An 18,510-nucleotide genomic window follows, 5' to 3' on the forward strand; every position below is an offset into this window, starting at 1 on the left:
CTCGCTGACTTGGTTGGCACATGCCATCGTATCCCAATTGAGTAGAACGATGCTCATGATGTAGATCACTGGATCGTCTGGTCCATATAACTGGAATATTGCTGAGTGCGGCGTTAAACAACCAACCACACTACTGGTGTCGGCTTCTCAAGTAGTTAGTCGTGTACGCTGATCTGCAAAGACTTATACCATAGATACGTATCAAGCTCCCCGCCCCAGTGATTGCTCTCTGAACAACTTCTACACCAATCTGTAGGTAATCTTACTGAGTTCGAACCCTTACATGACAGTCCGTATTTTCTCGGGTATATTACACATACTGTTTCCTGACCTTTCAGTGTACAAGGGGGGTAGCCCAGTGATTAAAACATTCGCTTGTGAAGACCCGGGTTCGATTCCCCTCATGGGTACAGTGTGTGAAGCCCATTTCTGGTGTTCCCTGCCGTGATATTGCTGGAATATTGATAAAGGTGGCTTAAAACTAAACTTACTCACTCAGTGGACAAGGGACATAATTGCCCAGTAACTATAATACAGTGGTTGGAGTATTGTGGACGTTGTTTTATACATTTCACCTCCGACAACAAATTTAACATATTTGTGTATGTGGTACGAATACACACTCATTTACTCATTGGTCGTTTTGTAAGCACATACAGCGCTATTTATGATGGTGTTCCAAGGGAGGTAATTGCAAATTGGGGAAGTATATCCTTCAACGTTGGTTGACGTTTTAGTTATGACAACAGTCACGGTATGAGTGTGTTGTTACATATGAGTGAGTGAGAAATGGGCTTCACACATTGTACCCATGTGGGGAATCGAACCCGGGTCTTTGGTGTCTATAACATTATGAACGATATATGAGTAAATTCGTTACCTGATGTATTTTCAGCTTGTACATGTGTTATCGTGTCATATATTTTTGCATATCTATGTCTTATTACTATTTCCAGAACATCATCCGCATCAGTCCTAAACACACGAACCACGCCTCCCAGATTGACGAAAATAAACAGAAGAACCGATGGGTGAATGTTCTACCATGTGAGTAAAAATATATGTTAAATATATAAATATGAAAATGAGTTCAATGATTTGGGAGAGTTGGGTAAGAGCCGTTTGGAAACGTATTTCAGAGTAAAGCCCTAATTAAATAGTTTCCGACCTTAATGCAAATATAAATAGAAAGAGAAAATATGGGTATATTGTCTTTTGCTATTCATCTCGTTTATATCTTTTTGCACATTATTCTCATATGTATGGATGAGACCCATAGTTTGTGATATTTTCCGCCGTGCTATTGCTGGAATATTGCTAAAACGGCGTAAAACCATACCCACTCAATTGTAATATTCAGTTTCATGTGGTTGGAGCTCTGAAGTCCTGAAGAAATATTTGAAATATATAGCAACATTAAGAAGGTGTAACTTCAAAATCAAAATCATCTTTTCAGTCGACCATAGCCGTGTTATCCTCCAAGTCCTCGATGATGACGAGACTTCAGACTATATCAACGCAAGTTACATGCCTGTAAGGAACATTTCGTGCGCTGTATCTACAGCTTCATATATGTTTCATAATAAACCTTATTAAGCCGAATAAGTACAAACACGTGGCGTCAGTGTTCAGCCCTTATTAGCTTGTTCTTCACAGGAGATATTGCTTGTTTGAGATAAAACGATATCTTCTAGGAGATATCGTTTTGACAGTAGATTTTGTACAATGCCCTGACAATGCTATGACGCCATGAACTTGATGACTTCACAATGCTATGACATCGCTGCACTGCAAGTCTAATGGCAGAACCGTGTTCAGAGATGTACATTTTTCATTGAAACCGAATAAAAAGTGATTTTGATGATAAATAGAATCTCACCCTCGTGTCTTCTGATATCAAATATATCAACAATCGTTTGATATAAGTAAAAATGTGTAACTTTATCAACTCGTGGTGATGAATTTGATATCCAAAGACACGAGGGTGATATTCTCTATATCTGCTATACATGCCCTGTAAGAGGACTGACTATACGTGTGTTTCCCCAGGGTTACAACTATGAAAACGAGTACATCGCCTCCCAAGGACCACTCCCTGGTACAGTGGATGACTTCTGGAGAATGATCTGGGAAAAGAAAGTCTCCATCATTGTCATGGTTACTCCTGTGAAAGAAAATGGAAAGGTGAAACATCATTCCTACCTCTGACACAAACACGATAATCTGGACCTGTAGTCGGTGTAGCGACCATCACCGATAATCTGGACCATTATATGGTTAACCAAGAGCTGTAGTCGGTGTAGCGACCATCTGCTTCCTGGACCAATAACTCCTACCCTTGATACACATTATATGGTTAACCAAGAGCTGTAGTCGGTGTAGCGACCATCTGCTTCCTGGACCAATAACTCCTACCCTTGATACACATTATATGGTTAACCAAGAGCTGTAGTTGGTGTAGCGACCATCAATGCTTACCCCATTATATGGAACCAAGAGCTGTAGTTGGTGTAGCGACCATCTGCTTCCTGGACCAATAATTCCTACCCTTGATACACATTATATGGTTAACCAAGAGCTGTAGTTGGTGTAGCGACCATCTGCTTCCTGGACCAATAACTCCTACCCTTGATACACATTATATGGTTAACCAAGAGCTGTAGTTGGTGTAGCGACCATCTGCTTCCTGGACCAATAATTCCGACCATCATTATATGGTTTCCTGGTGTAACGACCATCTGCTTCCTGGACCAATAACTCCTACCCTTGATACACATTATATGGTTAACCTAGATGTAGTTGGTTAAGCGACCCTGAACTGTCATGAAACACAAATTCCCAGAGCTGCTACGGTTATAGGGTAACTTAGAGGTGCAATTGGTGCAACGACAGGTTACTATCCTGGATACATGTTTCCCTAGTCACTGACCACTTGAAGTGTGACGCAATACTTCAGCTACATGGCGCAAGTCGTCATGTCTTGACCACATGTTTACAGATGATTCTACATATTCAAAACAAGAGCTCCGGTGCGATGAGAGATCAGTACCTGACTAAATATAGACTAAGGAAAAGCTTGGGACGAAGGGAAAATAATGTGGGTCAGGGACAGTGATGCTAGAACACCTTGTGTTATCACTGATTTTCATATTTTTAGGGGCCATGACTTCAGGTAACACTGAAAGTCTACCAAACCACGAGGACGATAGCAGAATCTGTGTCATTCACAATTGACGTTTAATTGACATTTACGAGACATAAATACGTTTGTGTAGTGGAATCACTTTAAGAGGAATATGCAGCTTCTAGTGCAAGATATAGGTGATCCAGCTGGTGCCAGTGTACAGTTATCTCATATTGAGGTGGGATTGAATAAATATATGTCACGAAGCACACGCGACGCATGTTGTCTCACCTCAGGCAACTGTGTTTGTTTATGAATTACCTCTGTTCACCCAATATGAAATACGTACCTGGTAGGATAAATCATATGACTGTTAACCTTCTAGCGCCACACAGGCAACATGGGTTATCCGATGTAATAATGCTTTAGCGCTTTGAGCATGCACAAGTGCGTGGAAACAGGCGCTTTATAAATACATTTTATTATTAATATATTGTTATCATTATTATTATTATATTCGCACCAATTCAAGATTTGTCAGCACCAAGTCCGTTGAGTCAGTGGTATAGAGTTGTCAGAACGACTTACCTTCAAGCTGATTTGCCTTGGTGTGTCTGAAATACTGTCCAAAGTGACATTCATCTCAAACCAAGGATTTATTTCTCAGTTTAAGTATGTTAAGGATGGTGTTGTGCTTCAGGTGAAGTGTGAGGAGTATTGGCCAGCGGAAGTTCAGGAACCCAAGGAGTACGGGGACATCGTGGTGGAGAACACCTCCTTCTCCTCCCTCAACACCTACAACGTTACAGTATTCCAGCTGAGGAATGGAGAGGTAACAATGGACATATTACTGATAGTCTCGAACAGACCAGTGTACAACTTGCATGCGACCAAAACAGGAGAACTGGTTGCAAGGGTTATTTACCAAAGATAGCTGTAGGCGAGCGTTCACACAGACGTTCAGCACTAAGTTGATTATAATCACTAGTTTAACTGCACCGTGGTGGGTCAGGGGCTTGCACTATGAAACCAACAGAAAGGCCAGACTAGTCAACACACATATACACATACGCACGCACGCACGCACTCATGCACGCACTCACGTCGCTATAGTGAAATGATCCTAAACGCAAAGTTTAACCCCTCTTGAGCTCACCTCTCTCCAGTAGCTACACACTATTGATGGATGCGCCAGTAAAATAAGGTCTGCTCTAGTGCAGATGCTTGTCGAACCAAGAAGCAGCGGTGGAATGGTCTTGCCCTCTTGTATTTTCTTTATGACTCTGTCATTTCAGGATAAAGATGTACGAGTGGTAAAGCACTTCCACTTCCTCAACTGGAAGGACATGTCGGCAGATGTGGAGCGGTCCGACATCTTGGACTTCGTGCGGACAGTCCGATCCCACCTCCGTCCAGACATGGAAGGGCCAATCGTGGTCCACTGCAGGTAACTCCTCACGCAGGTGTACTCAAGACCAACAGTAACCCCCTTACACCCCCACCCCCAACTCTATCCATGTTTTTATGCCATAGCCTGACGCTTCAGAATCTAATATGTCAAAACTCCAACGGTTTTCTTATGGTTATCATTGATTTACAGGGTATATGTGTTTGTAAAAAGGTCGATTCGATTGGCTTTCGGGAGAGCAAAACATATTACTGAATTCTATGGAATGTACGTTTTGTAAATATATACTGTTGTGTTCAACCCTCGGAGGACATGTACAGCAGTATAAAGGAAGGAATTTGTTTCATCAGCAATTATAATGTACATGAACCTAGTAAACCTTTGAGTACGTGTATACAAGATAGGAGCTGCGGTTTCCATCGTAACCACAGGGGTAATAATGGGACAGACGAGTGACATTACTGTCTGTTCATAGAGGGTTTGAAATATCTCCGATAGTCTGCAGGACGTGACGAATTTCTTCGCTTTAGATCCAGTCCCGATGTTTGTCATATGTTCAAACTGTGAGATTCAACTATTGAAATATTAGGCGAGTCTGACAACCTATCACACATTGTAAAACAACGAACGCTATTTACTGAGTTTATTTCCACGTCCAAGATCCTCTGGAGTTAGATCATATTACATGTGCTCATCTGCCTGGTCAACATAAAACAGCACAAACTACACTACGTCAGTATTCGTCTATTTCTGTTTGTATGACGTCATACAACTCATCTCTGTTGGAAGAAAACCTCTGAAAACGAAACATGACTAAAGTCATATTAAATACTTAGGAAATACGGTATTTTATTTATTTTTACATGCAGAAAATCACAACGAAAGTGATCATAGGTCTCACAGATGATAATGGTAAGACGCATTGGCGGGTCCTACAGAAATTTTGAGTGTGTGTGTGTGTGTGATATAATGTCTCAGTTGTGACAACGTTCGAGTGTTTACATTCCCACAATGGGTTGTAGAAGCCCTGAACTCCCTAATTGGATCCGGTTATCCAATCAACGTTAGCAAGTCAGTCGTTTCGATACGACACTCGTGTGACGGAGTTATGAACTACCCCTCCCCCATCCGCCAATGAGACGTTGTGGTTTCATGTGGTGGTTGAGAGGGGGAAGCCCCTGAACTATCCGGGAGGTAATCCGCCAATGAGACGTTTGGTCAGTTTACTAATTGATTCACATATCCGGGAGTTAGGTTGTCCGGACAAACCCTTGAAAAGCACATATGTCCGGGTGAAAGTGGCTTGTACATGGACTTTAAAGGACATTGCTGATTTCCTCGGTTTTTCTATCAGATCAAACAGTACGCTACTCTGGAAATTGGTATTTCCCTCTATTTTGGCTTAAATCAATAAATTTTCCACGAAACGTAACTGATGATACATATCTGTATCTCAGCAAAGTCATCGCATACAATTTTGTTTCAGCAAAGAAATATACACAAACAGGTACCCATTCCATGTACAAAAGTTAAAGGTCAAAGTTCACGTATCAGCCAATCACATTCCCTGCTGGTGTTGTGACGTAACTGACTGTTGGTTGTATTCACTGTTTACAAAGTACCACGTAGGTCATCATAAATTGAAACAGTAAAACATTGTTCCCATTTTTCGTTTTTTATGTTAAAAAGATTGCATTCATCATGCGACTGAATTCTCATGCACTAACTGAAAGAGACCCACCGGTCGGAGATCGTTTTGGATAGAAAGGAAACGATACCAGGAACAAAAACAAGATCTCCTGAGTAGATTGAGGATGTTTTTTATGAATAATAATTCCATTTTTCAAATAAGAAAATATTGTTTCTAACAGAGAAACTTTTAACGAAGTGTGTTCTAGTTTTCCCCCTGGGGATTATGTAACGTTGGTGGTATTGATATATCAATAACGAGACATTAAACAAAATGTGAAATGCTTTATTCCTTTATGTTAAAGCAATGTTTTATTTGCCACGATGTGTTTTTCCGTACCAAATTAATTGATTAACTAGGTAAAGAATCGGAAGTGCCAGTTTCTAAAAGCAAGAGATTTTTCCAAAGAATATGCTATCCATTTGTTGTGGCATTTTCCTTTCAAGACGTACATATTTCTTTCCAGTGCTGGCGTTGGCAGGACAGGGACGTTCATATGCCTTGACTATCTCATCCAGTATATTGAGAAGCATCACCTGTCTGACACTGTCGACATATACCGTTACGTGATGAAGCTGAGGAACAACCGAGTCCTCATGGTCCAGACAGAGGTTAGTTGCAGCTATCTGGTGCTAGAACTTGTGTGTTATAGATACACACAGAAACACACAGACACACACAAAGAGAGAGGAACACACAAAAGCACACGCACACAAAGACAAACAGAGAGAGAGAGAGAGAGAGAGAAGAGAGAGAGAGAGAGAGAAGGAGGGAAGGAGGGAGTGCTACTACACGTCCACTGAACTGCCCGATTTCATCCACGACATACTCACTTGTGCCACTACACGTCCACAGAACTGCCTGCTTTCATCCACGACATACTAACTTGTGCCACTACACGTCCACAGAACTGCCCGCTTTCATACACGACATACTCACTTGTGCCACTACACGTCCACAGAACTGCCCGCTTTCATCCACGACATACTTACTTGTGCCACTACACGTCCACAGAATTGCCTGCTTTCATCCACGACATACTCATTTGTGCCACTACACGTCCACAGAATTGCCAGCTTTCATACACGACATACTCACTTGTGCCACTACACGTCCACAGAATTGCCTGCTTTCATCCACGACATACTCACTTGTGCCACTACACGTCCACAGAATTGCCTGCTTTCATCCACGACATACTCACTTGTGCCCCTACACGTCCACAGAATTGCCTGCTTTCTTTAACGACATACTAACTTGTGCCACTACACGTCCACAGAACTGCCCGCTTTCATCCACGACATACTTCACGTGTGCCACTACACGTCCACAGAACTGCCTGCTTTCATCCTCGACATACTCACGTGTGGTACTACACGTCCACAGAACTGCCTGCTTTCATCCACGACATACTCACTTGTGCCACTACACGTCCACAAAACTGCCCGCTTTCATCCACGACATACTCACGTGTGGTACTACACGTCCACAGAACTGCCTGCTTTCATCCACGACATACTCACGTGTGTCACTACACGACAACAGAACTGCCTGCTTTCATCCACGACATACTCACGTGTGTCACTACACGTCCACAGAACTGCCTGCTTTCATCCACGACATACTCACTTGTGCCACTACACGTCCACAGAACTGCCTGCTTTCATCCACGACATACTCACGTGTGTCACTACACATTCCACAGAACTACCTGCTTTCATCCACGACATACTCACTTGTGTCACTACACGTCCACAGAACTGCCTGCTTTCATCCACGACATACTCACGTGTGTCACTACACGTCCACAGAACTGCCTGCTTTCATCCACGACATACTCACTTGTGCCACTACACGTCCACAGAATTGCCTGCTTTCATCCACGACATACTCACTTGTGTTACTACACGTCCACTGAACTGCCCGATTTCATCCACGACATACTCACTTGTGCCACTACCCGTCCACAGAACTGCCTGCTTTCATCCACGACATACTAACTTGTGCCACTACACGTCCACAGAACTGCCTGCTTTCATCCACGACATACTCACTTGTGTCACTACACGTCCACAGAACTGCCTGCTTTCATCCACGACATACTCACGTGTGTCACTACACGACAACAGAACTGCCTGCTTTCATCCACGACATACTCACTTGTGTCACTACACGTCCACAGAACTGCCTGCTTTCATCCACGACATACTCACGTGTGTCACTACACGTCCACAGAACTGCCTGCTTTCATCCACGACATACTCACTTGTGTCACTACACGTCCACAGAACTGCCTGCTTTCATCCACGACATACTCACTTGTGTCACTACACGTCCACAGAACTGCCTGCTTTCATCCACGACATACTTACTTGTGCCACTACACGTCCACAGAATTGCCTGCTTTCATCCACGACATACTCACTTGTGCCACTACACGTCCACAGAACTGCCTGCTTTCATCCACGACATACTCACGTGTGGTACTATACGTCCACAGAACTGCCTGGTTTCATCCACGACATACTCACGTGTGGTACTACACGTCCACAGAACTGCCCGCTTTCATCCACGACATACTCACGTGTGGTACTACACGTCCACAGAACTGCCCGCTTTCACCCACGACATACTCACGTGTCTCATTACTCGAACGAATACATTGTATTTTGGTCCACACTCAGCAATATTCTTGATCTGTAAAATAAAGTGACATCAGCCCTCAACTAAAAGTTGAAATTATGAGCAACAATCCATTCAGTTATTGTAACAAGTCCATCCCATTTAGGTATTTGCCAGCGTTACAACGTTTACCCTACAGGTCAGCTGTTAAACGAGGTCAAATTGCAGCGACAAGACCCGCATTTGACACAAGGAATGAAGCAAAGTAAAATCAACATCTATTTACATGTATGAAATTAAGCGTAAAAATGAAATAGCTACGAAAATAACTGATACAATCTGACATTTTGACGCATTTATCATTGAAATTCAAAAAGGTTTTTGAGGATTTTAAGTTATATAATTTTGATTTAAAACATCTGATCATTCGGACAGTTACGGAGATGGGCGCCATTTAAGGAAGCGGCGGCCATAATATTGCGTTAATAAGTTGAAAAAACATGTTGTGTAACAAGTTGCATTTTTTATACGATTAGATTGCACGCAGTCACCAGACCCCATAAAACGATTAGTTGAGAAAAACGATTATGTTTTCAAAATACGTGGCAAGAGTTTTTCTCATCTTCGGCGCCAGTTGTCTTTTCGGTATAATTTCAGTTGCATTTCTGGCCATGTTCTTTCCCAACTGAGTTGGCTTTTGACAATCAGCAAGTGACAGTCTTGTGGACGTGAGCGCTTGGCGGATATTCTATGTTGAAACTGACATCAGATAAAACGTTTGCTGCAAACACCAGAGCGCGGTAGAAACCGGACTGTCTCCGGGGATGAAGGGTTGTACGAGATTTGTTTTGAAAAAAATTGTTATTTTGATTAGAAGCTATGTATAACATACGAGTACCTCGAGATGAAGGCTGTAAACTTTGTAGATTTAGGTTAAGAGCTTCCTTTTTTTCCAATTTTGAATAGAAATAATATTTCATTTTGAAATCGGAAACGCGAAGTGAATAATTGAAAACATATCCCTAGTCGTTAATGCATTTACATTTTTCGAAACCAAAGGTTTCACGAGAACAAAAGCTTGTCCCCTAGGAGGAGTAGCATTACAGCATTTCGTGAGGAACCCACTCTTCCTTGTCAATTCTGGAATCTTTGCGACACCTGTTGTATTTCCTTTACTATACAGTTGGTGAACGATAGTCCTATACTCATATAAAACGGCAAAATGGGATACAAGAGGAGAGTGGCCATCTTCTGAATATGCAGCATCTCGTTATTCTTTGATCTTCACACAAAGAAATTGTAAGTGTGGTTTTACGCAGAACATGGTAATATTCCAGCTACGTCACGCGGGGGTGGACAATGAGGAGCATGGTCATACTGTACATGGAATGATGCTCCCCTGGCGAGAAAGAAAACAAATGCATTATCCCGCGATTTGAGGTCTTCATTGAAATATTGTTTATTATGTAATGCTTTCTTGTTCACTTGGGGGGCGGTGGGGTAGCCTAATGGTTAAAGCGTTGGCTCGTCACGCCGAAGACCCGGGTTCGAATCCCCACATGGGCACAATGTGTGAAGCCCATTTCTGGTGTCCCCCGCCGTGATGTTGCTGGAATATTGCTCAAAGCGGCGTAAAACCAAACTCAGTCAGTCAGTCAGTTTTGTTCACTTGTACTTTTTTGGTAAGTATATTACATATCTTGAAGTTTTACCCCACATGCCACTGACATCAGATCAAGTGGTTGTCATCTCTGGTTGTGTTCGATCCACAGACCCAGTATGTGTTCATCCATGACTGTGCCAAGCAGCTGGTGGAGGAGAAGCGGTTGGCCCTGGAACGCCCTGACAGCGTCGTGGACGTTGAGGAGGAGGAGGAGGAGGAGGGATGAGGAGGAGGATGAGGATGCGGTGTATGTCAACACAGAGATTGGGGTGGCGGTGATGAACGATGGTATGACAGGAACAGAAATGACAACGTGTAAAGATAAAACAGGGGGTGAGCCTCAGATTTGAGGGAATTTTCAATGGTGGAAGACAACAAATCGCATAATGAAATGGAGGACGTAAACCGGCATTAGATCATTTTGTTTGTTCTATATTTATTGTTTCATAAACAAACACGATTCCTCAGTGTTTAATTATGGAGGGATACTAGAAGGTTAGTTCTATCACATTTACTATATGTGCACTAAAAGCTGATATTTTCTTTAGGACAAAAGTTTCATGTCAGGAATAACGCTAATTATGTTGTTCATGTACTTCCGAACTGCTGCTAAATGTATTTTCAAACATCTTAGTGTAATCGTTTGGCACAATATTGTGTATGATATGGTATCTAAGGGATATGTGAGTTGCTGTTTTCCACGCAAAAGTAAATATACAATCAGTAGTACCTAAAGCTCTGCAAACACAAACATCATTCCCGAGAGAGATATTAATTCGTTTTATATATTGGCATAACTCAATTTATAAACACTATTTATGCATAATTGATATATAATGATTTGTAAAATATGTATCCTAATCCGTCATTTCCATCACTGTAATCATTGTAATTAATGCCCACATTTACGAGTGACGGATCATATAAGTCACTTTTGGTAATATTCCACATGCCATGGTTAAATCAAAAGCTTTTACTATTACGTTGTTCCGTCTTTGTGATGCTTGGAACCTCTCTATCAACCTAGTGTATCTGTGTTCACGATTTTGTATGATTGTAACTCATGACAACATCTTCCACAGATGGCTGTGATCTGTATGAGAATACCAGCACGTGTGGTCTCATTCAACAGACAGAACTATGAGGCAGCTACCATGTCACCCACAACAGTACAAAGAGACATTCAACTCAGTTAATACCGCAGGATTTTGCTGACAGATGTGTCAAACCTCACTCACGCATCGAGCATCTCAGCAGATAGCATGGGTGTTACCTAAAGTACTTATATAGACAACTTCACGTGCCAAATACCCTTGAACGTAAAAAGTATTTTTGTTTTACATATTTTTGTCATTTATGTATATGTATGAATCATTATTTTCCAATACGTGTATATCATACCATGCTTATATGAACAAATGTAGATAATTTAAATTCAGTTTGTATGTGTTTGTATATAAATCGCTTCACAAACGCTCTGTACCATACATAAAGCGGCGGATTTCCTTTGATGTGTCACCACTGGGAAAGATAAATGTGTTTGTTTCAAGAGTATTCATTAAATTTGGTTTTGAATCCATCAATTCATCACGGAAGAACAAATTAGGGAGATATCTTGACAATCCAGTTTGTACAGTATTTTATATGGGAGGTTGAAAGACTTATAATACCAGGTAATGTTTTTGTCCTAGGAATCCCATGATAGTTGTGTTGAGTGAATCAAGAGTCACCGAAAGCTGTGTTACATAGCCTATTGCTGATGGGTGGAAAACTTTTGCTCTCAAAAGGCTTTATCATTTGGAGTTAAGAGGAAAGTTCTATTGAAAAGCTGTAAAAAATGCCATTTCCAAATCAGTATGATCGTTCTTAAATGAAATCTCTCAAATGGGAATATATCAATAATGGTGAACAACAACAGTTGGTGACTGCAGCACCAGGCAACGAGTGGTCGTGTAAAACTGGACACGCTCTTTCTGTCATAGGGTCATATGACAATTATCACCTTATCTCATATGTACGAATAAGGTCAATCGTAAAACATCGCTGTTAACAGACATCATGTGTGTTAAAACAAAACATTTTCGAAATGTTTTCGTGTTTATTTTTAACACACCTAACATAGAATGACCATGACCCAGGTTTTGACGTGTTTGATTATACTCTTTAATGTTCTCAAAATGCACAAAAATATCTTTAAGCTCAGCAGAAATTACCAGACTGTCGATGTTAAACTTTGACATCTATTTTTCCATACAATGGCATATTTTGCTCAGTTCATTAGATTTTCATTTTAGTATTTATGCAGAATGTATTTCTTGACAGTAACATTCTGTTCTGTCGCTGTAGTTTTACAAAAATAACTTCATATTCAAATGAGCTACAGTGCTACGATACCATCTTTCCCTGGTACCTGTATGACACAATATTAATATATATATACTTACTAAGAAATGCTATGTGTCAATTAGCTTTCAAACAGCCTGCAATCGCCTAATTCTGTTGTATTTAGCCCTTCGAACAGACTGCAATATACCCAGCGCAATCGCCTAATCAAGACGTTGTTGGCTAAACCTAAATGATTTTGTGGATATATTACATAAATGTGATCATTAATGTGCTTATGTACAATTGCTAAAGCCTGTTAACAATATTGTCTTTCAAATGATGTGCACTGGTACAAACAAATACATGGACTTAACTTGCAATGGATAGTCCTTCACATCCAAGCATCAATATTATCTTGATAACTAGATATGATTTGAATAACTACAGATTGTAACATTCCAGATTGTTCATGTATATCGAAGACAGATTAACAATGTAATCAATACATTGTTTTTTTACACAGTGTGTTCTGCATTAAAGATTATATATATACTAATCGAAACGTCTGGTGAATGAATGTTACAGCCTGACATAGTATTTCACATTTTATAAACCGAGAAAATTCAAATTATTGTTATGATGCATATGCAGGACTATTCTTTGAATTTCCGCAAAAAAGAATCTGGCAGATGGTTTCTGAACCCTGTAACATTTTAGGAAATCAAGACCATGTTTCCCCATAATTTTTAAAACATCAATATGTTTTAATTAGCATCAAGCTTCATGATTCATTTTCTTCGGACGAATCAATTTATTTCTTCATTTTAGTAAATACATGTATAGTTCAAACAATAAATGTGCGTACCTATGATATTGTCACGCACATATTAATCTATGCCTCGATGATGATTAACCCCTTAGCATGAATGTGGTTAATTGTGAGATTATTTCCATAACCGTAGATTGTATACCATTCGTTACAATGCCATATGACGGGAACAAAATACAACTGCAGGGGTGTAGGGTTCTTACATGCTTTCAAAATTGTGATTAGATTGTCATCGATCTTGGACACTTCGAATTCTTACTTAAGTCAGAAAAATAGTTGACATCAATGGACACATATCAAAGAGTTAGTCTTATCTGTAAGGCCAGGATCACCTGTTACAGCCATCCCATGGACAGACAAATGGCCTTCTCCAGTGAATGAGATCGGATGCCAAATTGTGATTAGTCCCAATAAAATTATATAACGTGATACGGACAGTGACAATTAATATGGAACAGGTAAATTGACATTCAAAAACCCAATGCTTGATGGGAATGCCGTTTTTTCTACCGCTGGAAAGGAGGAAATTGTCTTTGAAAGAGAGAGACACACACACAAAGACACACACACAGAGAGAGACAGACAGACAGTCACACACACACACACACACACACACACACACACACACACACACACACACACACACACACACTTGTGTTACACATATGTAAAATGATTTGTGCAATCCAATATTCTCTCTTTTGTTTGCTTGTTGAACCGCCAGCAAAATGACGACGGCCTGTAAATGTCCGCGTTTGTATCAGACAATCCGATGATCAATATTGTAAGTATGGGATTACGAGGACACACTCAAAATAATTACCCAATCCAGCTGGACGCCACTCCCAACTAAACACTTGTCGCTTGGGACCAAACTAAAGCGGAATCCAGGGGGTGATGATACATGATTTATAATTTCTGGTGTATATATACTGTTATATCTTTATATTTGTTATAATCAATAAAATTCTTTTCCACGTTTTTCGTATAGTCTCATTTCTTGTTTATGAAAAACGACCAGAGTTCATAGGAATTATGTCCAACATTGTCCTTTACGTCCAGCCGTATCTTTGAAGGTGTTTATTGAATCCAACCGAACTATCATTCAAGGGATCATTGACCTCCTTCCATTTCACTTGCCTCTAAATAATTCTCTTTTATACCAAGCCCTAACACCCATCCTTTCAATGAGCTGCTGACCATGCAATTTTCCCTGTCCTCATCTCGTCCAGATCACTGACCATTGCTTCTGACAGGCTGAAATTGCCAGAGAACCTTCGTAGCTGCGGGCTTTCCGTTGTCCCGTGTATCAAGGCACATTCCTAAACAGGCAATTTCCGATAAATCCCCTTTGTCCCTGTCTCCGTCTACACCTGCCCTTCGATTGTCTTTGTGTAAACATTATCTCGCCTTCGTTATACACGCATTATCTGCTCATTTGTCACAATAGTCAGTCCGCGTGAGGATTGGAAATGAGTTCGCGAGAGTCTATTTTATGAATGGTTCGTTGCTCATTGACCGTAATGATTGGAACCAGATCACTCGGATTGTGAAGATTTCAGTTTTGGTCTGGTTTTAGGGAGGATTACGTTTGGTCATTACAATATATAGGCCATTATGGATGCCACACTTCGTTATATCTTCGTAGTATTGCAGATGAAGTCATAAGAGGTGACGTAAGAGATTCAAATAGGTTGTGATAATAATATTTTATTTTGAAAAACATTCGAAAAGATGAACATACTAGTTCTGATGTAGGCCGTGGAATTAGGCATAGTGTTGAGACAGATGGTGGTTGTATTGTTGGGAACCTCAAAGGTATAACGGAATGTATGTTGAAATGAGTGCGGATGCTTGTCAGTTGACGCTCGCACCACATGGCAAGTCGAGCATAGGTAAACATGAGAGTAACAGTAAACTGGACGGACGGACAGACGAGCAGACAGTCAGAGAGACAGTAGACAGACAAATATTATTGTCTTAATCGTAAAATCAAATCAGGATTGGATGACCAGGCTGTGTGACTTGGTGTGATGAATGATGTTACTCCAGTCACTGCTTAGGTTTTCAGTCAACTGCTGTTTGTCGTGACATAAATATGATATCACCAACTACGGCATTAAACAACATTCATTAATGTCCACGTAGCTCAGCAAACACAATGTGAAACACGTTACTTTAGTCTCCTCCTCTCCTGCCTGAGAGATAGCGCAGCCCGAGTTCGAGAACGGACACAAATAGCAATTATGATAAGTTGTTGAACGATCGATATTGATTACGTGGCATATACTAAACCATATGAGACCCAGACATCGATACGCGATAATGGCCCTGAATGATAGTGTGGCACTTTCGCCTCATTCCCAGTGGACATGATCTACTCTCTGTACACGTGGGACAACGATAGGATAGGTATATCTATGCGGCGGAATGGATGGAGAATCAGTTTCCACATAATCTGGCTCAATGTACATAGAGTATCCACTTAGTACGACGAAGGTATGGAGCCCACTGGCCACCGTGGTGTAAGAGTGTTTTAATCGACATCGTTACCCTCAATCTATACAGTGATACACATTTTGTTTTGACAATGTACTGTTATGTTCTGCCCAAAGACAGACGGTCGTCTGTGCGCACGCACGCGCACACACAAACACACACACAGAGCAATGCAACCACACATGACACATACAGACACATACACATGCACATATAGTAAAATGTACGTACACATGGGCACACACACACACACGTACACACGCCCATGCAAGCCTCTTTAGCTTCATCTTCAACTTCTTTATTCTCACAAAACCACCATCGGTGGTACAAGAGCAAAGAATATACAATATTTACAAATGTACATACACATAAACATGCGTCATGATGATGAGTTATTTACGTATCAATGTATACAAGTGAGAGATTGGACTGGTTCACAAGATGTTGAAAAACATAGTGGAAAGGGGTATCCCCCCATCCCCCTTATCACACTACAAGCAACGAACAAAACGCAAGTCAAAGTTGTCGAGTTAAAAAATAATTATTGTCAACGAGTAAGCTTTTTTATGTCTAGGTGTCAGAACTCGGAGTAAGCTGTGTAAAGGCGGACCGGAACAGAGCTATTATTTCGCAGCCACGTTCTTGATAGTTTTTATTGTAGTCTATACGTTCTGATAACACTATTAAATTGTTGTGCTGACTCTCAGTGCCGACAGCCTAATTGCCAGAGTCTACTAAAACGCACTAACTGTATTGTTACAGGTTTTAGGATATATCTTCTGCTTCACATGTGGAGAATATATTTATGTGATTCAATGCCATTAAATGGGCTTGCTTTATGTGACGTTTTCTGACTTAATAAGGTCTAAAATTACAAATGAGATTTTCTGAGGAGCAGCAGCAATACACGAAACGTTAATGAAGAACATTCCTTGTTCTCGCGTTGTTTCGAGATTTGCTTCTCGTCATTATACAGTCTCAAAGGGGATCACATCGATGTAATGCATTTCGGAAGCTGATAACTCCTCTCCACAGAATTGTGCTCTTTGAGATGTATACAGAAATGTCAGAAATGACATTTGCTTTACAAAAATAGGAAATGGTGGTCAGAAAGTGGATCAAATTACAAAAGAAACGTCTGCTGGAAAGACTGAGAAGAAGAACTATTTGAGATGATACAGAGACTTGAAGGAAGGTCACAATGTAAATGGTGTACATTGCTGGCGTGCGACTGTTGTAGGCTTTGCGTTATGCATGGTAGGTATGTTGGAAGTGGGGATGTACATAGATGAGAGGTCTAATATGAGCTGGCGACAGTGTATTGTGATGTACATAGGTGTACACTGCACATGACCAACGGTGAATGTCAAAAGGTTAAACTTCATGTTTTGCTTGGTGAAAGGGTTTCCGTTACTTTGAGTGCTACATACAGTGAATGTCTCTCTACTATCTATGTAACATGCAGTGAATATCTCTCTAGTATCTATGTAACATGCGGTGAATGTCTCTCTACTATCTATGTAACATACAGTGAATGTCTCTCTACTATCCATGTAACATAGAGTGAATGTCTCTCTACTATCTATGTAACATAGAGTGAATGTCTCTCTACTATCTATGTAACATACAGTGAATGTCTCTCTACTATCTATGTAACATACAGTGAATGTCTCTCTACTATCTATGTAACATGCAGTGAATGTCTCTCTACTATCTATGTAACATACAGTGAATGTCTCTCTCCACTATCTATGTAACATACAGTGAATGTCTCTCTACTATCTATGTAACATACAGTGAATGTCTCTCTACTATCTATGTAACATACAGTGAATGTCTCTCTACTATCTATGTAACATACAGTGAATGTCTCTCTACTATCTATGTAACATACAGTGAATGTCTCTCTACTATCTATGTAACATACAGTGAATTGTGTCTCTACTATCTATGTAACATGCAGTGAATGTCTCTCTACTATCTATGTAACATACAGTGAATGTCTCTCTACTATCTATGTAACATACAGTGAATGTGTCTCTCTACTATCTATGTATACATTGAATGTAACTATCTATGTAGTGAATGTCTCTACAGTACTATCTATGTAACATACAGTGAATGTCTCTCTACTATCTATGTAACATACAGTGAATGTCTCTCTACTATCTATGTAACGTATAGTGAATGTCTCTCTACTATCTATGTAACATGCAGTGAATGTCTCTCCACTATAGTCCTGTAACATACAGTGAATGCCTTTCCACTATCTATGTAACACGCAATGAATGTCTCTCTACTATCTATGTAACATACAGTGAATGTTTCTCTACTATCTATGTAACATACA

The 18,510-nt window shown here is 40.5% G+C and overlaps 1 protein-coding gene across 12 annotated transcripts in view; it reads left to right on the forward strand.

Annotated features, from left to right (window-relative positions):
- LOC124269479 (tyrosine-protein phosphatase 10D-like) overlaps positions 1-14,642 on the forward strand; it is a 69,587-nt gene extending 54,945 nt beyond the window's left edge. For 11 of the 12 annotated variants that reach the window (XM_046704480.1, XM_046704482.1, XM_046704486.1 and 8 more), the window contains 8 exons: positions 957-1,047; positions 1,457-1,533; positions 2,050-2,184; positions 3,825-3,956; positions 4,420-4,571; positions 6,689-6,833; positions 10,617-10,840; positions 11,590-14,642. In XM_046704480.1, the coding sequence (XP_046560436.1) occupies positions 957-1,047; positions 1,457-1,533; positions 2,050-2,184; positions 3,825-3,956; positions 4,420-4,571; positions 6,689-6,833; positions 10,617-10,733 (849 nt within the window). In that variant the 3' untranslated portion in view covers positions 10,734-10,840; positions 11,590-14,642. The remainder of the gene's footprint in view (positions 1-956; positions 1,048-1,456; positions 1,534-2,049; positions 2,185-3,824; positions 3,957-4,419; positions 4,572-6,688; positions 6,834-10,616; positions 10,841-11,589) is intronic. The other variant, XM_046704481.1, reaches the window with a different exon arrangement.
- The last annotated feature ends 3,868 nt before the right edge of the window (positions 14,643-18,510 follow it).

The sequence above is a fragment of the Haliotis rubra genome, unplaced genomic scaffold, assembly GCF_003918875.1.
Source record: "Haliotis rubra isolate DU_JTF1 unplaced genomic scaffold, ASM391887v1 Scf145, whole genome shotgun sequence".
Lineage (NCBI taxonomy): Eukaryota > Metazoa > Mollusca > Gastropoda > Lepetellida > Haliotidae > Haliotis > Haliotis rubra.